General features: G+C 41.5%; 1 protein-coding gene across 5 annotated transcripts in view; it reads right to left on the bottom strand.

Moving 5' to 3' along the window:
* The window catches only part of enah (ENAH actin regulator), a 91,190-nt gene that overhangs the window by 39,478 nt on the left and 28,170 nt on the right, over positions 1 to 23,542 (bottom strand). For 4 of the 5 annotated variants that reach the window (XM_029496679.1, XM_029496678.1, XM_029496681.1 and 1 more), the window contains exons 2-3: positions 8,480 to 8,645; positions 6,828 to 7,005 (exon numbers count right to left, since the gene is read on the bottom strand). In XM_029496679.1, the coding sequence (XP_029352539.1) occupies positions 6,828 to 7,005; positions 8,480 to 8,645 (344 nt within the window). Of the gene's footprint in view, positions 1 to 6,827; positions 7,006 to 8,479; positions 8,646 to 21,339; positions 21,432 to 23,542 lie in introns of those variants that run through there. The other variant, XM_029496680.1, reaches the window with a different exon arrangement.

Below are 23,542 nucleotides of genomic sequence, written 5' to 3'. Positions count from 1 at the left end.
TGTTATATCTGAGAAATACATATCACCGGATGAGCTTCTACATTTATATCATAACTCAGCTTTGGCGTTTATGTTCTTCAGCCATCGTATTCTGCACATTGAGAACTATGCACATGTGATGCTTATAAGACAGAGGCTAAAGGATGGAAACACATCAGCTGTGTCTTGTGGCAACAACGGATGTTTTCATTGTCTTAGTCAAAAGTTAAAGTCAAAAGTTGACTTAGGAAACTAGCCAACTAGCTTTTCAATGGCATGTATTCCTATATATTCTAGGCCAAATAGAGTAGCTTTAAAAAATATTATTATTATTATTATTATTATGATCAGAGGGTGATTTTAACTTATTAGTCCAACAGCACTAAACATTACTTAGAAGCAGTGTCTTCATTATAAAGAGCAGTGATCAGTTTATTTTGTGATGCTCTTGAATTAGAATAAATATAAAACGCTTAAACCCACACTGACTTGTGGATTTTTAAATTAAGTGTGATTTTCCCTTTCATGGACTCCACTTTTCCTCTACTGTTGTTAAACTCAAGACTTACTGTTTCTAACCCTGTGATCTGATTAAGAGAACAAAAGGGAGGTGAAGTTAACACCAGGCTTCTTTTTAAGTTTTTCCAATTCTAATAGTAGTCAAAGTGGAAAAAAAAAAATATATATATATCCAATTTAATTTGGTAATTGAAACTGGGACTACATTATTTTTCAGTACAGATAAATGAGTAGAGGGTGAGCAGCAGGAACCAACGAGTAATTTCAATTTGTTTCCTAAACCAAAGAAAATGTTCCCCAATTTTCCACCAGCTGATTAACTGGAAGCTGTCACAGCACATTTTACCATAATGCACGTGCATCTCAGTTACACCTGTGTATTCCCTTGTGCTGTCTTTCACAACCAAAGGCTTAATCATATCCACACAAGACTTGCATGTAGCAAACAGATACTAGCACTCACAGACACGTACACACAGCACAGCGTCCAGCAGTCCTGCCAGGTTGACTACTCACTCCTCAGGACAATTTGAGCGCAGCTGATCCTCTGTTTATGTTGGGAGAATTGGTTAACTCTCGCTGCAGCAGGCATGTCTGTGGATACCACTGTGATGAGGCCTTAGGGGTCCTTGCTTCGACAGTCAGAAAATGTGCACAAAAGCAGGCGGGCCTCTGACTTATCCTAAATTTTTGAAATTTCCTTTCAGCCCTATCTAAGCCTTTCTTCTCTCTCAAGTCGTCCTTGCTCTTCCACTGTCAGAGTGTCTGTCTGCTTTTTTCCAGCTGTGTTGCTGTGTGTACTCTGCCACTTTGCCAGCCTACAATTGGCAGCCAGTAGAGATCCAGAGTTAGTAAACAAATGCCAGACTGATGTGGTGCACGGTCGGAGGAGCTGTCGCACCCCTTAAAATGTTTACGCTGTGGTTTCACCCCTGTGATCTAAAAAAACAATCTCATTCTGGTCCGCAAATGCAGACTGTTTCTATGGGGCAGTGATGCGAGCTCTACCTTTCTGTGCCCCTCTCCCTAAGATATCTCAGGTTTCAGCCCCCTCCTCTCCACAGACGGCTTACTTGGAACACAGTTGGCATGGAGTAAAACACCTAAAATAAATGATAATCCCCAGTTAGCAACTTTTCACATGTCTCTGTGGAGACGGGAGCTGCTGCCAATCCTTAGTCTGGCTCCAGACAAACAGACGAGAGAACTAGACTCTGACTCTGGCCAGAGCTGATTAAAGATTCATGTCATAATTATTTATTAGGTCTATTAACTTGTTCAGAAGGATATAAGATAATAGATTTGCTCAAGTAATATCATTTGATTTCAGTGCCAAGGTGCTTAAATTAGCCTGAATATTGTAATTGTATGTAATTGTATTATATTTCTAATTCCACATTTTAGAAGTAGGAATATTGTAATTTTACTTTTTTTTTTTATAAGCAGTGAGCTGCTCATGCTGAGCCAATACAATGACACAAGTTTGACCAGCACCAGGTTAAAGCAGGAGATTGCCATTTTCCTCAGTCCGTACTCTAAGCGTTTAAAAACAAAGGGATGGGGGTGAACTGGAACAGCTTTCAATTTGAAACATGGATTTTTCCAAAGCTTATTTCCTGTCAGGGAATCTATAAATCTGTGTTTTTGACATAAACCCACTCATCCATCAAAGCACCTCCACCTTCTCCAACTCTGGTCTACTTTCTACGGCTCATTTCTCCCTATAACTCCGTTCTTTCCTCCTCTCTCTCACTCTCCCTGCTATGACCTGAGAGCAGAGGATTATTGTCCAAACCACAACACAGACAGAGACCCAGCCACTGGTGACCATTCCGTCCCTCTCCTAATCCCAAGCCCTCCATCCGCCTCTGCTTTGGCCTTTTTAGGAGAAAAGAGGGACACAGATAAACAAAGTGTGTAGTGTAGCGTGTGGATTGCCACTTGGCTGTGTACGAACTCATGATTTTGAAACAACGTCACTTTGCCTTGAGTCAGACGGCACGCAGCTTCGTGGTCTGACTCGGCACATAGCAATGAAGAGAGGAGGCAGCTGGTTCCACTGATGCAAGACCGAGTGATGAAACTGGTGTGCAGTGGCAATCCTAAAATAAAGACTGCAGAAATGATCCTGCTGCCACCACTGGATCTCTGTTCTCATCCATTTCCTGGCTGGGGCTGAAGGAGGTCTGATTTATATCTGCATTGATTATTGAACTGTCAACACTGCCCGGATGAGGCCTGTGATTTATATCAAAGCTCTGATTGCCTCCTCTGAGGCGATCAGTGCACTGTAAATCGGCTCGTTAGGTCCATGTGAAGGTGTGAGGATCAAAGAACGAGTCAAAAAGATTACAGGGTCAACGTCAATTCATACATAGTGATAAAGGCACAGAGCCAAATGTGCCCCATCACAGCAAGAATGGTCATGAAAAGCTTCCTCTCCATCATTCACGAAGCACATACAACCACATGCCACACAACAAGGTATAAAATAGGTCCTTGCGTGTGGTGGAGTTTTAACACCCACTGAGTGAGAGATAGAGGGGAGGATCGTCAAGCCCGCTGATGACTCTGAGTGGAACAGAGCCACAGTGAGCAGCTGTCAGGACACAAATACATTAGCAAAAACAGTGGGGTGAAAGGGGAAACCTTGTCACCCTCCTCTGGCTTCTGTACGCAGCTGACTGAACTGGTGAGACAGGGATGAAGGGTAAGAGCAAGAAGGAAGAAGCTAGGCGAGGAGGCCAGTGTGTGAGGGTAGCAAGAAACCAACAGGGAGATGAAGTGAGTGATAAAATATGGAAATGTTTGGGAGGAAAGCTGAGGGAACAAAGAATATGAAAATTGAGGATTAGGAGCAGAGGAAAGTGTCTGACGTCTGCAGCTGGGTTCATATTCAACTTTTTTTGAAGTACTGATACACTAGACACACACAGTGTCATCTGTCTAAAGCTCAGTGGATGCTTGCTTTATGGCTTTAATACTGTAATTGTAAAGGAGCCAATGTGCTACCGTGTTCATTACTACTTTGAATTAAGGGGATGGACCCGGCATATTTTATGATGTAGCAGATTGTTCATAGTAGACATATGACTTGGGGACATAGAAATGAATGAGGAGAGGGTCATATTGCAAAACTGCCGTACACAAGAAGGGAAAGAGAAAATGTTTTACGATAAGCAGCCTTATTTGACCATTTAGCTACGAAAGTGTAGCTTCGTCAACATCACCATGTCTATAAAGCGGAATCTGCATCTTCTCATCTTTTTGGCCTCTGAAAACAAACACAAATATACCTTTATCGATCAAAGTTTGAATTATATATTTTCATTCATCTGGAGTTGTGTTTCTGTGACCTTGAGTCATGTATTTACTTTCCTCTTTTCGAAATGTTTTGGTCAACAACAGATCTTGAAAAGATCTGGCGCTATAACTACAAAATGCACATCCACATGTTCTTCTAACAGAGTGTGATTGTCTTGAGCAGAAGGGGGGGTAGTTGGAAGAGCTCATTGGCCTAAAACCCTGCTGAATGCTGAGACTCATCCAAAAAGTAAAGTTCCAGGATGGAAAACCAGAACAATGTTCCAAAGAATGTGCCAAAGAACAAGACAAACAAGACAAAGAAGATGAGACCTACAAAGAAAAGAGTATCTTCCTCAATAAACTATATAGTCAAAATAATAATGTCTGATAATAACAAATTGGGGCAGCACAGTGACATAGTGGTTAGCACTGTTGCCCCACAATAAGAAGGTTCTGGGTTCAGTTCCCAGCCTGGGGCCTTTCTGTGTGGGGTTTGTATGTTCTCCTAGTGCTTGTGTGGGTTTCCTCTGGGTACTCCGGATTCCTCCCACGGTCCAAAGACATTGTCCGTAGGTCTGAGTGTGAGTGGTTGTTGGTCTCTGTGTGTTGGCCCTGTGATGGACTGGCGACCTGTCCTGGGTGTACCGCACCGGCCCAGTGTGAGCTGGGATTGGCTCAGGCAACCACCGTCACCCGGGCACAGATAAGAGGTAGAAGATGAATGAATAACAAATGATATTATAAAAAATATCCAATATGTCGGATATTACTGTGATGCTCATTCAATATTCATTTTAATGGAATAGAAAATCGAACAATGTTAACCTTTAACTGCTGTTAAAAATTTGTATCTAGAGACTTCCAGGTTATTTTGGTCAAGTATGAAACATCCTAAATGAGTGCTATGACCTTTAATGAAAAAGGTTTTCTGGCATGATTAGGCAATAAATAGAGAGAATATAGGAGCACACATCACTGTATGATAGCACGACAGCCCAGTGCAATAAATAATGCAACTTAGAATTCCCACAGTTTTTTATAATCCTCTGCTGAGAAGTTTTGTTTTGTTTTGTTTTTTTTTTTTTTCCTTTTGTCATATTTTCTCAAAGTCTTTTATATCGCTCATCCTAACACAAAAACAGATCTCTCAGCAGCATTAACATAATGAGTGAATGGGATTAGGGTGTGGTGAGAGTCTCAGTTCAGTGGAGGCCATACATTAGAGAGGAGAACATGGGGTCACAGTGGGGCATGTGGGGCATGTAGAGCAGCATCTGGATCCGTGCAAATAAGAAAAAAAACGGGTGCCAGCCTCAAGAATGGTAGGTTTAAACACACAATCACCTAACCCCCTCTCTCCCCCGTCCCTCCCCTTCTCATCCCTTCCAGCAAACTAGCAAATGCAGTTACATGCAGCCAGAGGATGCAGCCATGTAATGAATGCATGTTTCACAGACAAAAGGTCATGGTGCACTACTGACTGAGAAACATTCTACAGTAGAATTCAAGTGGGCCGTACGAATGTCAGTGTGTGCGTGGTGGGTGTGTATGTGTGCAGCATGAATACCAAATGGTATTTGTGGAGTCTTACCACAAGGTTCTCCTCTTCATGCTTAGATCTGTGCTCAATTACAGGTTTTATAAATGATTTAGAATTGCCAGATGTAAGTACCGATCATGCTCCCTGATGCTAAAAATACATCATCCCATTAAGCATTGCTGTTACGAGGAGCCGTCTATCATTAGCTGCCTGCTGTGCTCTCAGGCTGTCAGCTCCAAATGGAAGTTTTGATTAAGAGAGGTCAAGGCCATCATATTGAACCGCAGTCCTCTCTCCGGGTGGTGAATTAACTCTAATCATTGTTTCTGCTAAAGCCCATTAGTAACTCTTGTTTGCTCAGAAACATTTTTATTGTTGACACATGTTTTTCTCCTGAACTTTTTACATCTCTGGTGCAACAGCCTCCTCTTCCTTAGACATAACTCAGCCTGCTAAAGTTCCACAGGCATACTCAGAGTGAAGCCAGACAGTTATCTGCACTACTGCAGGTCCAAACTGCAACAACAGTGCAATTCTAATACTATTAAATACATGTAAATCCCTCACCAGCCTCATCGTTCGGCAGAAAAGCCATGGCCTTGTGTTCTGTTTGGGAGGCCTAGGTAAGGAGAGCCAGATATTTGAGCCATTTTGCCTGCAAGATAATTTAAATAGCTTAAATCCCTAATATAAAATGATATGAGAAATATTAGCTGTTTGAACTAAATTGGCTCTGCTGATGCTAAGCACTAGAGGTACAACTGATGGAATAAATAAAAAAAGAAATTAGCGCATTCCCTTGTTGTATGTCTGTTGCTGTGAATTGCATAGAAAAGAATACAGTCTTTTTTCCCTGATAAATAATTGAATTTTCAGTCAGCTTCACCAGATAACGTTTGGTGGTGACTTTCACTTCTATCAGAAAGTAAGAAGTCAGAGCAGCCACATGGGGGCTAGCTGGATAGCATGCAATCTAAATAGAAAAGTGATATATTGAAAGTACTTTTCTTCTTTACTGGTAAAATAAAATGCTGGTAATCATAATATAAGCTATGCAGCCATAGCAAAACTTAAAGATAGCTCCTTTAAGTCTGATACTAAAGATTAGAATAAAACCCATAAAATGTATTTATTTTTGTCCCCTCAAAGAAATAAATTCTGTATAAAGGAACAAATGGGTAAAAAATGCTGCATGGAAAATCTAGGCTCAACACTGATTGGTTTATGGTTCAATTCCAAAGTTTTCAGTGCACGCCAACTGTTCGTTTGATTTTTTTAGGGACCATGTACATTATTAAAGATAAAAGTTCATTCTCATCTGCAGACTTTCAAAATGTCCGCATTATATAAAGACAGTGGTAGAGGAGTACAAAACAAACAGGTGGAACATGATTTATTTCCCCACACATCTCAGGGACACACAGCTATGTTGCCTTCAAGTGCGATTGAAAAGCTCACTCAGTGTGAGACAGTCTTACTGTACCTGAGTCCTGGGAGTTGAGCACCTCCAGGGCATGCATCATGGCACTGGCGAACACATTGGCATCCTCCTTGCTGCCAAAGTTGAGGCCATAGACCTGTCTGGAGTCACGCCACTGGTGGAAGGTCTGCGTGGCCTGATTGTACTTCAGACCCTTGGGAATTGCACAGTTTATCACCACCTGACAGAGAAAATTGAGATTAGCTGGTAACTGCTCAGTAATGCGTCTTTAAGACAACATTAGGAATCGCTCTGACTGTGTCCAGTGCATGTGCGTGTTTAACAACATGCTGCAAGGCTGACATGGGATGCATGTCTTAGCAGCATAAATATAGACAAAAACAGGGAGAAAAGGTATCTGTTAACACACACACACACACACACCTGCTGATCTTGTCCTGCTAAAAGTCCTAAATCTAATCAACACAAACACTGTGGCTCGTAATGCGGTGACTGATCATTGCTACCGTGTCGTAAAGTCACTTCATGATCCTTATGATCCACTCACTCTGTGTTTAAAATGCTTTCATTTCTCATTTCCACAGTTGTGTGCTGCAGTCCAAGACGCTGGAGTGACAATCCACCTGCTGGACGAGAGGCCAGGCCTCAAAAAAGGACAGACTGTGTGTTCAGGTAAGCATACACACAGCAAATTATGTGGCTACAAGTTGAACTAAATCTATGGGGAGACTGGTGATTTGCATTGTGGATCATAAGAATTTTTAAGCTCTGTTGACCAGTGGCCCTGCCTTAAATCAGAAGATGCCTCTTTTTCCCTTCAGAGTATGAGCAAACACAGCTGGAAGACAGCAGCAGCAAAAAATAAATTGTAATAGGCAGAAAAAAAAAAGAAAAAAATATAATTGACTAAAACTTGGAGAATTATATAAGCTCACTCACCAAAAATACCTCTGGCCCTTGTACTTACTGACAACTTTATATTGTAAATATTAGATTTAATATCAATTATTTAAAGGCCTTTGTCAAACTCCAGAGTGCGGAGCCCAGGCTGTCATACCTAATGCATATTTGTTGAAGGGTGCTGAAAAGCTAGTAGCATTTGCTGTAGCCATTACGCTCTCACCACAGGATTCCCTGACTATGTGGTCATATTTTCACATATTTTTATGCACCATATTTGGTAACTGCCTCAGACCTAACAGCCCCAAAAAACCTAAAGCCCTCTTTGTGGTTGCCCTGCAGCACAAGTTCCTGCCAAACCTGTCACACTCAACTTGTTCCATGTTTGAGCATGGACTGTGTTCAGTCCGCTACATGGGTGGTCACTGGAGTTGGGCCATGAACTCGTTGCCGTTTTGTACAGCAAGTATAAGATGTTAAGAATGTTGAAACTGTTAAGTAAAAAAAAAAAAAAAAAGCCTGTCCAATCATTTTCAGAGTGGCAGCATTGATACTTTGTGTTGTTCTCTTTCATGTGGTGGTAGGTTAAGTCATTTTTTCACTTTACATAAAGCAATGCCAGTGAGGGCACCTTTAACAAGAGAGAGATTTGTTAAAGATCCCATGCAGTGTAAAGTCAGACCTCCATGTGGTCGGGTCTAGCCTCTATATAAATACTGTGAAACTATCAAAATGCTCAGTCTATGCCTATGCAGCAGTTCTTAATGATATTCTATTTTGTATCATTCACAAACCTGATGATCCTGTATCTTGCGTCCCACCACACGGAAGGCATTGTTGCCTGTGTGGTGGTAGATGTGGACTCTGCTGAAGCCAGTAGAGCCGCCGGCTGGGACCCACTTCTTATTGGCATCATCGTACACCATGACAGCAGCTCGTGCCTGGCAGATGCTCTGTTCACTGCGTGGACAGAAAAAGAAGAATATCCGTGACCACAAAGAAACAACACAGTGAGGTACGCTCGATCAATATGAAAAATCTACTATCTCAATACAATTCAGCCAAATAATACAACATATATGTAATGAAACTAAAGAGTTTTTTGTTATTTTTATTACCATGCAAAACATCAAAAAAATAGCAAGGACTATCTCCTACAGTGTACAATGGTCTACCAATACTTCAAATTTCTTTTGTTTGACTAATTTTTTGGGGCTCATGAGCAATATCAACTTTTGTATTTAGAGAGCAAATGTCAATAGTACTGTCATTTACCAGTTTGAACAACTTCCCCTGAATTGAAAATTAATAATCACTTGTCTGAAAACAGCAGAGGAGTGAAAGGAAGATGAAGGAAAGTGAAGTTAGATAACGTGAGATAAACAGAGAATGTGCACATCAGCATCATGTTTGTCATCTTCTACAGATGCTGTTCGGAAAATACAAGCACAACAACTGAGTTTTAAGTTTTTGAGGATTTAATTGAAAAAACGTCAACCCAGAAGCAAAAGTCCAATGAAAGCTGCTTATAAATAAGTGAACAATCAACAGATATGGATATTTTGTGCCTTGTGTTTAAAGGAACCCTCGAGTAATTTGTTTCCAAAGATCCAGGGCACTGGGGAACTCAACACAAGGCATATCAAAGGACCCAAAAAAAAAAAAAAAAAAAGCAGGAGTGAGCATTAACTTGAGCATCACTTTCAGACCTTCACGGATTGATAATAGAATGGAGACTTAATAATCCACATCTTTAAAATCCCACCAGTCTGTAACCCTAATGACATCATCAGGGTCCTTTCTGATTTGATAAAACCCCAAACATACCCGTTTAGAAACCCTGGGTGTGAAAAGTGATGCTGCTGCTCAAGTGCCTTAAACCTCCTAAAGAGAAGTCAGATTGTATTGAAGTCTGTGAAAATGGCCCTACTTCTTTAGCACTCGTTGTGCAAACAATCTTGTAACCTTTGTGTAAAATTAACATAAAGCTCCTTGAAGGCAGTGAGCTCTGAAGCCATTTTAGTGCAGCCGATGAAGTTCATTAAGGTCTTTCATGTGACGCACATTGGACCCAAAGAGTTGGATCCATTCAGCATAGTAACAAGTGGAGAGACTAGAGTTGTGCATTTTGCTTTATCCCATTAATGTGCGGCTGTGGTATGATGTGAGCACTGTGCTGCTGTTTCGGAGACAGTGACAGACTGTAGGGAGGGCAACACTCAATAATTCATTGCACGACTTCTGGTGAAATTACCAATACCAGAGAATGACAGGTGAGATGAAAGAACCTCAGAAGTGTGAATTTTCTGCATATTGCTGCAACACTGACAACCCCAAATACACATAGGGAAAGAAATGGAAAGGGAGAAAAAAGACAGGTTCAGTGTTTAAACAGAGTAAACTGGCTGTGGAGATGAAAATAAATAGTGGGAAAGGAGCGAAAAGGGCCAGATCAAGACTGATCAAAGCTAGTAATGTATAAAATACTGACAATTAATACTCACACACTGACTCTCAAGAGTGATAGACAGGCACACACTCTCCTGCACGTGCCAAAGCTACTCACATGTCTCTCATATCTCATTCTGGACATCAAATTATTTCCAGTTAAAAAAAAAAATAAAATAAAATAAAAAAATCTGAATAAAACACAGAAGCATCCTGAAACTGCTCTAAAATGTATCTCCTGTGCATACCGCATGTTTGTACTTAGTGTGTGTGAGACTCAATGGAACACACACACACACACACACACACACAAATGTGTATCCATATCCACACTTTCTCACACATCCAGCTTTCACATACTCTTTCACACCTCTGCTAATGTGGCTCATTATGACAACAGAGGCTGAACTGTGTTAACACTCGGCGGCAGCTGATGAACTCAGATGCCAGTGAACGCAGGCTTTCATTTTAATGACTTTCACCATAAATGTGTGTCGCAGCGACATCAGGAGCTAACACCTCGTGTCTCCATCCACCTGGCTTCAAGAGTGGAAACAGACAGAAGCCGGAGATGAAGAGGACAGACGAATGAAAGGCAGCAACATTAATTCAGAGTTTATATTTATATTCTACTGACAAATGATTACACTTTACATCTCTAAAGACAAGAACCACTTAGTTGCTTCTTAGATGTATACGATATATTGTATTTTTATGATATAAAATTAACTTAAGCTTTTTATTCTTTAATGTTATTATTTATGTGGAACTTCTCATCTTCTTCTATCTCATACTTTGTCATACTTTGTACTTTGAAATATTCCGACCATTTTTTATAATAATTAGAACAGTTTATTCTTAAAATCCATCAGCTTCTATTTCAGTAGTGTATTGATCATTAAAGTTGACTTTTTTTCCCTCTGGTTTTATCTTTATTCAATCTAATATGTTTTAATTTCTTGTAAGAAATAAGTACATATTCATATTTTACATATTATATTTTTTCTAATTAGCTGAGGGGGCTCCACATTCTTTCCACGTAATCCACGGCAATTGCACAATGATCCTCAGGGGTTTAAGTTCCTCTGGTGGAGTCAACAAATTTACCCAGATAACAACTTCTTTTTAGTTTCACAATAATAAATACCTTCCGACACAGAAAAGCAGATATCCCGTTGTATGTGGACATTACTGTCCTGTTGAAAGGCCTTAAATAGAGTGGAAGGACACACATGCAGATGCACACGCGCGCACGCCATGCACAGAGGAATTATCTTCAGGAAGGGAGAATGGAATATGAGATTGGAATATTTCCACCTCCTTCATTAATGTTAATGAAGCTCAGAGTTAAAAATGGCTCTGACTTCAAAGAAGAGTGAAATGGTTCAAGGGGCTTTCGCCGACTTGATGTCTTAACCTTACATGATGGAGTGGGCAGTGGTACGGGGTGAGGGAGCAGGGTTTTGGGTGCAGGGAGGGCCAACGGAGCAAAGTCAGATCGGGGAGGAGAGACCAAGCAAAAAGCTGCTTAATCTGGCTAATGAATAAAGTGGCCTCTAGTGATGTTTTCTTGTTGAAGTCACTGATATGATAGTTGATTGGTGAGGTATTAGATGACTCGGACAGAGAATAGGGCAGAGGGGAAACGCTGTCTGATTGCAGTGAATCACTACAGCTCTACTACGGGTGGAAATTCTGACTAATTTCATTGCTGATAGGCCAAAGTTACGTAATCAGAGAAAGACTAAAACTAAAAATAGAAACATACCAAACAGGAATTATTGCCTCAGGTTTGTTGCAGTTTACATCCACATCTGTCCACATTCATATGTCCAGGCTCATATAATACAGGGGTAATTAAAATTAAACAATTTTAAGTTATCTGTCACTTTTGGACATTATAGAGTCTAAAAGAACTAAAGCTTTCTTTATGTATGAGTGAGTTGTATTCGTACATTATCCAAAATACTTCATCAATCCTCAAAGCAGAGTAATCTGTGATTTTAATCATTATAAGGGTTAGTGTTGTGTTCATCTGTATAATGGTTGTTTGCCAGAAGCTCAAAATTGACCTTTATCTCTCTTTTTTCATCCTTCAAGCTTCAATGTGATGCAATGCAGAAAAATGTGAACTGGACAAGAGAGAGCCACCTGATTGGACACGAGCCAGGTTTGATATTTGAGGACAACAGTCATGAAAATGTATGCACTGAGGAAAGTAGCCACCATAAGCAAGATTGAATATCCGTGTGGAGGAGGCAATCCTTCAGACTACCAAACACTGCTGAATGTCAGTGCAATAAAAGTCCCTGCGGACGTTCCTGATATTTTGCATTGATGAGAACTGGACAGATGGCTGGACGAGCTGAATACAACAACGCCATTAGCTAAAACAGTTGCCTGAGTGGTGGTATAACACTGACATCTGATTCACTGATTCCAGGAGTCACGGTTCAGAACAAACCTCAGATTTCTTTTGTATACAGAGCTTTATGAATGCTTGCCATCGAAAGTGTTTCGCCAGTTTGTCACCTAATAAAAGAGCTCTGATCATCTTCATGAACTGCCCCCACAGATATCAGCGTAGCTTTGCTACAAACCGTCAACATAACAAACATTCAGTCCAAGGATAGACTGACTAATCTAAAACCTAGGCCCACTGAGATGCCACAGTCAGAGTAACTTGTTTTGATGGTGATTGTTTTTAACAGGAGGCACAGCACCGACTGTGTTACCTTAACACAAGACCAATCCAATAAATGCACTCTCTCTGTTGCCCACACATCATTTGCTGCACAATGAAATGATCTTTATGTAAAAGGAGGCATGAGGCCTGACACCAGAGCTGAGCTGTAAACTGTGTTGGCTACAGCAGACACTGAATTCAAGGTGGACTGAATGGAACTGTGGTTTAAGGTTAAAAAAAAAAATAATGCATGCTGTTTCACTTTATCTGAATGACAAAGTAAATATTTTGTGTGCTTTTCACTTTATTCTGACCTACCTGTAAAGCCAATTGATTCCATGGGAAAACACCACATAAGAAGCAAATCAAATTAGGAAGGGGGAGCTCCTGGAGAGAGTTGTGTCCCTATCTTGTTAGTTGTTTTTATATGAAGCATCCTTTACATTACAGTACATGCTGAAGACCACGTGCAGAGTTTTGTCCAGTAATCACATTTTGTGTTAGAGCTGTAAGAACACAACTCTTCCTCCTCTATAGCTAACAACAGACTGCAATCTACACTTCCTCAGATTGTTGTGTGTTCAAAAGTCTTAGCTGTGTGTTTACAGGATTCACTCATTTTCCCATTATGATGGTAATTTTATTTAACTCCCTAGGTTTTTTCGTGGCCTGTGCAAATATAGTACACTTCCTGTCATGGTTTCCAATGCAATCACTGTCAATATCTCAGCTGCTCAGGCTCATTCACTCAACTGGTTGCTATTATGGTTTAATTCTCTCATTCACTTTTCCATTTCCTCTTTTTCCCACAAGACGACAAACTGACAAAACAATCCAGTATCCTAAAACTGATGTTTCTATACAGCCTCGCTGCAGCAGTAAATATGTTTTGTATGAAACATAATTAGAACCATAGTGTGTGCTTGGTTGGTTCTGTTGCCTCATGACTAAGAAATTATCTGTATCCATGTGAACACATATCAAAATGAAAAATTATGAAAAATTATTGTATACTGAGCATGTGCAAATAAGTGTACATAGGAAGCAGACCACATCCTCTGTTGTTGATAAGTCGAACATAACGCTACAAACATGTTAGCGACTTAAATAAAAAAAAAAAACAACAAAAAAAACAACAACATTTCTCTGACTATATTTTAACAGCACTTTGGCTGAGGAATGGATTTTGCTTTATAGATGTGACCATTCACTGCCTTCACTTTTCCTTCACAAAGGGAGCAACCTTAAGTACAGAAGAAACATGAACTGCTTTATGCAGTGCTTGCCCCTGATCTGGTTTAATTAAACTTCTTTCTGGTTGTGTTTAGACTCCAAGCTCTTGGCTCAGGTTGAGTTCTTGCTGTTCACTTGTACAGAGACATAATTTGAAGTGGACAGACTGAACAAAAGTGTACACACGCTGTCTGTGTGTCTGTAATTAAAAAAAGATTAATGTGTAAACTGATTCACAGTTGTGTTTCTCTTCTTCTCTCTGTTTGTTTCTCGGTGTGCATAACTTTCTCTCTACAGCTTTCTACATTAAATTGATTTGCTTTTTGCCCTTTTTGGTTTTAAATCATCTGCCAATAAGCTAAAAGCCAAAGTCAGATCTTTTCAGGTTGGAGGAGGATGATTAAGTCCCTGGAGCCGAAACAAAACAGGCAAACAGAATCACTACAATGTGAGAGAAGGTTTTTCCGAGCTCTCCTTGTGGTATTCAGGGGAAAGGGAGAAGGGGAGTCCTTGACTAGAGGGGAAGAAAGGAAGACAGAAAGAAAGAGAGCAGTGTACTTGGACTCAGGGATGGCCCGGGGGGTTGCTCAGGGACGAGTGCAGCTGGCTCTGGACAGATGAGGGAAGCTTCAGCATGCGGCAGCTCTGGGGAGAATCACCGCCACATCTGCATCGTTCCATTCGATTTTCCACACCCCCCCCAATCCTGTGTCACCGCCTTCTTCAAATAATTTTTGTATTCATCTGTGTCTCTCTGCCTCTCCTCTCTTCCTCTTAGTCCCTTAAATCAGCCAACACATATAGTGTGGGGCAGAAGATGGCTCTTCCAGTACATATGGAAGTAATCGGGGGCTCCGAAGGCCCCACAGTCCAGTTAAAGTCCCTGTTTTACCACTGCTTTAAAGTACTGCACCAACATTATACTAATGTGAAAATAAAACCCTTTATGTGACAAGTGGAAACAACCTTTTGGGATAAACCTTCTAATTATCAGGGTGAGGCATCTATCCAGTTGATCCAGCCACAAAACCAAGCTGGAACAAGTCCAGAGACCAGCACACCACCGGTCACCAGTGCTGTCCCACAATCCTACACAGCACTCCCCATCACCTCCCATTTACAACCCCTAGAGCCTTTTTATAGGCGCTATGAACCCAGTCGTCACCCTGGCAACGCAGCCTCATGCGTGGGTGAAGGTCTGCATGCTGCTAAAAAGAGAGTGAGTGCAAGAGAGAGAGAGAGAGAGAGAGAGAGAGAGAGAGATTGTGGGAAAACAAACGTGTACAGATGTGCATACATGTAACTGCTTCACCGTTCATTCATGAACAGCCGTTCAGGTGCACAGAGGTTGCCCAGTTTCTATTCTGCTGATGAGCACGCACACACACACTCACACACCAACACACAATATGGTGGAGCAATGAGAAAATACCCTGTGCTCACGAGCATGAGTCATCCACTCTCCCAGATGGAGAGAGAACGATGGCGACAGAAGGGAAGAAGAGCAGAGTGTGGCAGTGAACACACCTGAAGTGTGACAAAAGAGCACCTACCATGAGTGGCTATATTTAACCCTGCAAAATGACAGTGAGTGTGTGTGTTCGAGAAACTCTCAGAGAAGTGATGTTACATGACTAAAAGGTCATGTCTGAGCAATGTTGTCAGCTGGATTCAAAAGGGAGTTTATTGCACGTTATCAGTCACCATCTTGGGGAAAAACACAGCCGCCTATCTAATGAAATCAACACAGAGAAAGGAGATAAAGCTCAATAAGGAACATGGCAACAGAAGAAGCCTCAGGCCAAGGTTAAATGCATTTACATTTATGAAGAAATGGCCGTTGTTGGTGCAGCAGCATGGCAGGTAGCCAAAGACACAGAATGGGTGATCAACTGTAGTAGCAGAAACAACTGACTGGTGTGAGGATGGAAATGCTGTGAGTCTTCTCACCAGATCCCAACCTGAATACCTATGGGAGACTTTGGACTGGCATGTCCAATGGTTCTGTTCAGTAACATCACTAAAAAACACACCACTCATAGTTCAGACACAAGTAGAATCAATGAAAGAGAGCACTAAACCATTTTTAAACCAAAGTGAGCAGGCATGAAAAGTTGGCTTTAATATGGGATGAAGCAGGAAAAGGTGATTAACACCTTTGGATGCTGAGTACAAACACATAAATGCAACTGCAGGGAACCATGTCATCGCATGTAGGAAGAAACACACACAGGGACAGGGAAGGAGCTGTTTTGCTGCTGTGCAGACTCAGGTCATTGCTCTTAAAAGTGTCAACGTCTCAGTGTGAGACATTGCTCGGTGTGTTTTTGGGGCTTGTTGCCTTTACTTTCCGTGAGAGAAACACGAAGTCAGGAAAATGTCCAAGTTTAGACACACGTTCAAGCCAGGTGAACACAAACACAAACACACAAAGTGAACTTCAGTTTATCACAGTTTTGAGCTGGGAAACAACTCAGAAACTGAGAAAGATTGAGACAGGTCAAACTGTAGATTGTGGGAAGAATTCACTTATTCTCTGTCTGCGCTTCAATTTATACATTATCAACTGCAGGTATCAGCAAGGAGCCCTTATGCGCAGCAGGAAACAGACCAGATTAAAATCCTGCTGAGATGGACACGTGATGAAAATGGTGACAATTCAAACTGAAGCACATGAACAGATAATGAAGAGGGAGGCTGATGGAGGTCAACAAAAGTTGGCTTTAAAAGGGAAAATACACACTTAAAGTTAGGCATTACGCACTGTCAACAACGGAATACAGTCCAGTTACTGCTTTCTAAATACAGTATAAATGGTACAATGTAAACTAAGCAGAGGCAGAAAATGAGGGTTGGAAATACAAGAAGGCTGTTGTATATGGTAGAAAATATCTAAATAATCCATATTACTGACCCAACTGTACTATAAGTGGAACTCTGCTGCCCACTAAAGTACCTGTTCCGGGCTTTATTAAGCAATGAATCATAACAATAATTCTGTTGTTCCTTTTAACTGCTTACTACTCTCACAATAAGAGTAAAGCTCATTGAATGTAACTGAGACTAAAACCCAACAACTCGACTTCATTAGACTGGTGCAGCTTTGTTGTTCCTATTCTTTCCTCTCCTCTCCAGGTCATTATGACATAAACATAATTGCCCGGTAATTAGCTGGACCATCGTCCAGCTTCTTTGAGGAGTCATTGGTTCTGTCACACAATCCTCCTGGATTTAATTAGGTTGTGAGCCAGTTGGTCATAGAGATGGTTAGCTGACTAAAGACACAGATCCCCAGAGGCGAGATCCACAGGATCTTACCCCCCCTACCCTCCTTTCTCCTTGCCTTTAATGACTTCGCCCTTTCCAGCAGCATTGTAATAAGCACCTTTGTTATCACCCCCAAGAGAGCAGGGTGGGAATCCCCTCAACAAGCTGGTCTGACCTTTTATTAAATAAAGTGGCACATTCTGTCAAATGGGCTGCAAGTGGGTCACAAACAATCTAAAGAATAGTTGTAGGGAGCTTTTAGCTACAATCCTCTCACTGCTGTCCTAGTGGGAGATAATAAAGAGAAGCTCTTTCCATGATAAAGCAAGAACTCTTCAGCAGCTGTTACTGAAGCAAGAGAAACAAGAGAAGGGAAGTCTGAAACATACACTGCATGTTAGCTTTGATAAAAGGACATTTCAATACATATTATCTCTGAACAGGAAATATTAAGAGTTAATATATCCTATTAAGAACATATCAGTATCATGGATATTGAATTCATCCACGTTAAGATCACTTCAATCAGATTTGCTGTAACAAAAACTGTAACACTCGACAGGTCCAAGACCTAGCACCCTACAAACTTTTTTCTATTGGGGAAATGTGCATATTACCTTTTGGGTCACTGTGCATGTTAACGATGCGTGCGCGCGCACACACACACACACACACACACACACACATGCACACACACAGCGGCATATTACAGGTTGCTCAGGGTTTCAGAGTGCAGACTGTGTGTTAACTTGGCACATTTTAAAAAGAGTCCAGTAAAGTTTCCATTCACACAGGAGACAGGGGACACATTGACAGCAGAGCAGGTCTGGACTGGGCCGAGCAGCAATCAGCTTTCACCCCTCGTACGTAACCAAGGAAACCAACAATTGAAGCCTTCAGATGAACAGTGTTCACTTGTTTCAATTGCAGTCAGAACACAACAGTGGGGCAGAAGTGGCCCGAAAGTAAAATCATAAAATCCCAGTGAAATTCTCTTGAGCAGCCAGATATTCACCTGTGAAAGGGACATTTGTCCCTTTCAGGCAGCCATAGATGTTTTGTGGGAACCTTTGAGTGCGAAACTGGTTGTTTAAGACATATGTCAGCAAAACTTCTTTGACAGTCAGAAACAAAATTGGTCAAAACTCAAGGTGATTATTCATATTGATAAAGACAAAATCAATCATTCAAAGCAATAAAGTCAGTCAGAATGCCCAATTCTGTTGATAGGTAAGTATTAATGATATATCTGATAAACTGAAACAAAAATCAAATGTGTTTTTAAAGGAGCTCTTTATAAAGTTTTACTGTTTAACATAGCTGATCAACATAGCTGGTATTAAGTGCTGATTATTTAACAATGTATAAGAAAAAATGGAAGCTCCTGAATTAATTCATATAGTCACCCAGACTTGTCTGATGTGGAAAGTCAACCTCTCATCTTATTTTGTTCTCGTTTTGTTTGTCAGTCTGTCATTAGTCTTCAGCTGTGGTTGGCATGCTAAGGAGCTAGCCCTGGCAGGGTCGGTCTGTCCCGCCACTGCCTGATATTAAATCACGGTAACGTCCATGTAGCTGCTCAGAGAATATGTTGGAGCATGAACCAGTGGTATTGTACAACAACAATGATTAAAGCCAAGTAAACAGCTGCTAATGCTAACGCTGGTTACGTTACAATAGCAAAAATTCTAAATACAGTACAGGCCAAAAGTTTGGACACACCTTCTCATTCAAATGAATAGGAAAGTGTGTCCAAACATTTGGCCTGTACTGTAGAGGCAGCACAGTGATATAGTGGTTAGCACTGTTGCCTCACAACAAGAAGGTCACAGGTTTGATTCCCGGGCTGGGGCCTTGCTGTGTGCAGTGTGCATGTTCTCCCCGTGTTTATGTGGGTTACTACCGGATACTCCGGTTTCCTCCCACCGTCCAAAGACATCATGTTTGGGTTAATTGGTGACTCTAAATTGTCCGTAGGCCTGAGTGTGAGTGGTTGTTGGTCTATCTGTCTGTGTGTTGGCCCTGTGATGGACTCGTGACCTGTCCGAGTGACCTCTCCCCCCCATCACCCCAGCATTTTGGTTGACCACATTCAAAGTTCCCAGTCCAGACCTGTAAATGCCGTCTTCAGATTTCTCAAAGGTTTTTATTTTAAGTTTTTCATTGCTCTATGGCCTCAAGTATTGTATCATGTTTTTCTTACATACAAATGAGCTATTTTGTTTTTTGTTTACTCGTTTTTAATTCTGAACATTACATAGTTACATTACATTACATGACTAGTCTGGCTGTTTCTATTGTGATAAAGAATTGCTTTTGCTTTTAATTTGAACATCCTTTTATCACAGTGTTTTTAATCACTTTTTTCTGAGGCAATGATATCAATATCTTAAGCGCTAATGAGTTTTTCTAACCTGAGCCTCTTTTGTTTACTTTTAAGTTGACATGGGAGGAAACCTTTGCGGATTCTTTTTTGTGTTGGTATGTGTGTGAATTTGTGGCACTGTGGCACCAGCATAACCAGCTGAGCTCACCTTATCCATCATGCTAAAACTTAATGAAAGGGCACTGACTGATTTAATCGAAATTCCTCATCCGTTTGGATAGCTTTTTCAATGTAACACCTGTGTAGTAGATACGCACACCAAAAACATCTCCTACAGTCTTATATCCTCTCCTTAATCTTCAGTTGTTCTGTGAGTGAATATTGCTGCTCATGCTCCTTCCTTCCTGTCATCCCTGAGAAGGTGTTTGGATTAGATAAATTTTTGCTGAATTTCTCTAATTAGCATTCACCAGATTTAGTCTATAACAAGAATGATTGGTACATTTCCCCCCACCCTCTGTATTATTATTATTATTTTTTTTTTTTTATCTAAATGATACAACACCTTCAAGGAAATATGTCGGTACGACTCCTAAGAAAGGACAAAGGTCTACGGACCATCCACCTTGGAGAATGGACCTAAAAGGCGCATAAGCTGAAAAACACACTGAATAAGGTTAGCTTTATTCCCTTCCCTTAATGCCAGGCTTTCAAAGCAACACTTTCCTCACGTAAACATTACTTCTGGACCACTGAGCTTCAGAAAGATGTTTTCTGACATTTTAGTAAACTCCATCAATGATTAAGCACTGTCTCCTTGTGAAACATTATGTTACAGCTGGTAAATGTAGCAGTCAGAGATGTTGCAGACATGAGTTCTGACTGAGCCCTCTGGGAAATAGGCACATGGACATGCTAAGGGGAATCCGACTGAGAGGAAAATCCAACTCTCACAACCAGAGTCCACAAAAACCTACAATCTTGTGTTGTTGTACATCTTGTTGTTAGTTGGTGCCATCTTAATTTGAACTTTGTAAATGTAAGTGCTGTATAAGTTTGACTTTCAGGTTTGCAACGCAAGACTAAGAATAAAATATCAGTCTTTATAAAAAATTTTTGTCTTCTTTCTCAATTATCTATTCAAGCCTAAAAAAACTGAGGTTTCCCCCATTTCAAATGATGTCAAAATACATAGGATTAGAAATGAATTAAAGAGTTGAAATAGGAAAGGGGACAGGGTAGGTTAGCGTAGCTCATCGTGATCAATCGTTCCTTGTCAGTGAGTGTGTCATAAACCACACTTACATAGGATATTTATCTTTTTATCATTCAGGCTCGTGACAATGGAGGCCACTTTCATCCATTCATGGTGCTTCTACAACAAATACCCAAAGCTGTGCACTTACAAACGCTGCACTGAAACAGGTCTATAGTATGATCAAGCTGCTTCCTCACATCTGATCATGTGACACATCAGCATCACATCAGGACCGAAGGAAGGACTCAGCCACAGCTTTTTCAGGAGACTCCCTCCCCTTCAATTAAGCTACTGCAACAGAACAGAAACTCTCATTCATGAGGCCTTGGCTGCTCACTGATGCTAAAAATAAACAGACAGAGGAAGGCTCGGTGTAAGAGAACGATGATGAGGAAACACATGAGAAGGAGCCACTTGTGTGACAGCTGATACGTACCTGTGGATTTCCATTTTGGAGGCAAGCACACATCTCTGACTGAGGATGAAGTTGGAAGCTTTGGACTGTGGACCAGAGGACTGGATCTGCATTGCTCCACACAGCCTGCTGGCTGCTATCTCCCCCCTTCCTACTGAACCAACCCAGCCAGCTCCACTCCTCATCAGCCTCTTGGCTCTCCCCTCTCAGGGTCTCGTGTCCTCCCCGGTTTCCCTCTCTTTCACTCGGTAGCCAAGGTGATCTCTCTCCGATTTCTCTTCCTACCTACCAAACAGCTTTCGTCATCATCCAGGACAAGGTACCAGCAACCTCCTCTGGCCCCTACCTGTCTTGTAACTTCTCTCCTCAAGGCCCCCGTATCAGGGTGATTCCTCCTTTATTCATTTGTCTGTCAGCGAGGGAGCCAGCGAGCAAGGGATCCATTCAGACAGTCAGCCAGCTGTGTTTTTCCCATGGCAGAGGCACCAGCCAGGAAACACACATACACACACTGCTCGATCCTGGCTTTTTGCCGCTGCAGCGACAGCCGGGGTATCCAGGCAACAGGATCCTGCTCCTCCACAACCCACTCTTGCACTCTCTGAGCTCCGTGGCGAAGGTTGTCGAGGAGCTGTTTCGAGGGGGGGAAATCACAGCGGTGGTACCACGCAGCCCAGTGAGACTCGGCTCAAGAAGGTTTAAGTGGATGTGTGTGTGCGTGTGTCTGTGTGCATGCATGTAGTGTGCTGGTGATGGTTTGGGGGGCTCCTCTTCAGTAGCTCTCTGTCAATTTTCTCTCTCTCGCCTGGATCCCTCTGCTACATCTATCTCATCTCTAGCTTGATCTCTCCCTTTCATCTGCTCGTGCCTCCCTCCCTCCCTCCCCTAGTGTCTCACTCTGCTTTTATCTGTGTGCCTATCCACGCGCTCATAATCTCCCTATTTCTAGCTCAACATACACCCACCCAACTCATCTCCCGCTCTCTCTCCTTCTCAAAAACAAATATACCAAAGCGAGTTTAGAGGGGGGGGGGGGGGGCAGAATTATCGATTTTTTTTTTTTTTATACAGAATCATTGGCAACACTGCAACAATGATCAGTGGAGCGTTGCTGTGTGTTAGACCAAAAAAAAAAAAAAAAAAAAAAAACACAAGACCTGACAGCAGGGATTCTCTGTCTCACGCCACACAGGAATCCACAGGAACACTGCAAGGTTTCACAATAACTGCCTGAATATGCATCTGTGAGCCATAAGCAGTCAGCTCAATGCAGAATGAAAACAGTCAACAAACAGACTGGAATCATGCACCAGGATACTGAACACACAGCTGAGTTTGTTTGAGTTCATCATGATTCTAAATGTTTATATGCATGCCAGCCATTATGCTCACACGTGAATTCAGAATTAAAAGAGCTGTAGTAGTACCTGATATCCGAGGGTGACACTGCAAACCTTACAAGTAGTTGCTATGCCAACTCTTTTTGGGGACTTGTGGGAGCTTGTGGGCTGTGCAGCTGATGTAAGGAACTCTGGATGTGTATTTTAAAGTTTGCTGCCTGTGAGTTCTGCAACATGCAGCTGCTGTGCCCTGATGCTTTTATTTTTTTTGTCTGTTTAAGTGCCTTCACCTGCGCAGGTCCCTGATGTAAACCCAACAAAACTAAAAGGCAGGACTTGTCACTTTAAAGCCACACCATTCAAGTCCTGGGAATGAAGGTACAACTACTATGAGACTAGCATGAATAAGAAAAGCACCCATTACACTCCAACCTGCCATTCACCTAGAAGAATGATTGGTGTCTATTACACACAAGGTTACAGACTTAATTCCTGGATCCTTCAGTGCACATGTTCAAGATAATGAATCATAAACTGTCCCCGATGTATCACTGTTGTGTAGGAGTAGAAGTGCGAGATAAGTATAGCAACTATAACATTGCAAGTGTGAATGGAATATGTGACTTGCAGTGCAAAGAGCCTTGACAGATTGAAAAGACAAGAAAATCTGAGACAGAGATTGGTTTGTCTTTCTCAGCAATGGAAGAAACAAGCTAAAAGACTAACAGGCTTTTAGCTTGACTATCAGATGTGTGTCAACTTATTGACAGTTGTGAACCACAAGGCGAAGCCAAAAACCTGTACCCTGCTATTACCCTGTGTCGGCTGGGAGTGGCTCAAGCTAGATTGACACTCACAAACCATAATAAGTGGTACAGATAACG

This window comes from Echeneis naucrates, chromosome 24, assembly GCF_900963305.1.
Source record: "Echeneis naucrates chromosome 24, fEcheNa1.1, whole genome shotgun sequence".
NCBI lineage: Eukaryota > Metazoa > Chordata > Actinopteri > Carangiformes > Echeneidae > Echeneis > Echeneis naucrates.
The sequence above is the reverse complement of the archived record's forward strand: the minus strand, read 5'-3'. Positions and strand labels throughout refer to the sequence as shown.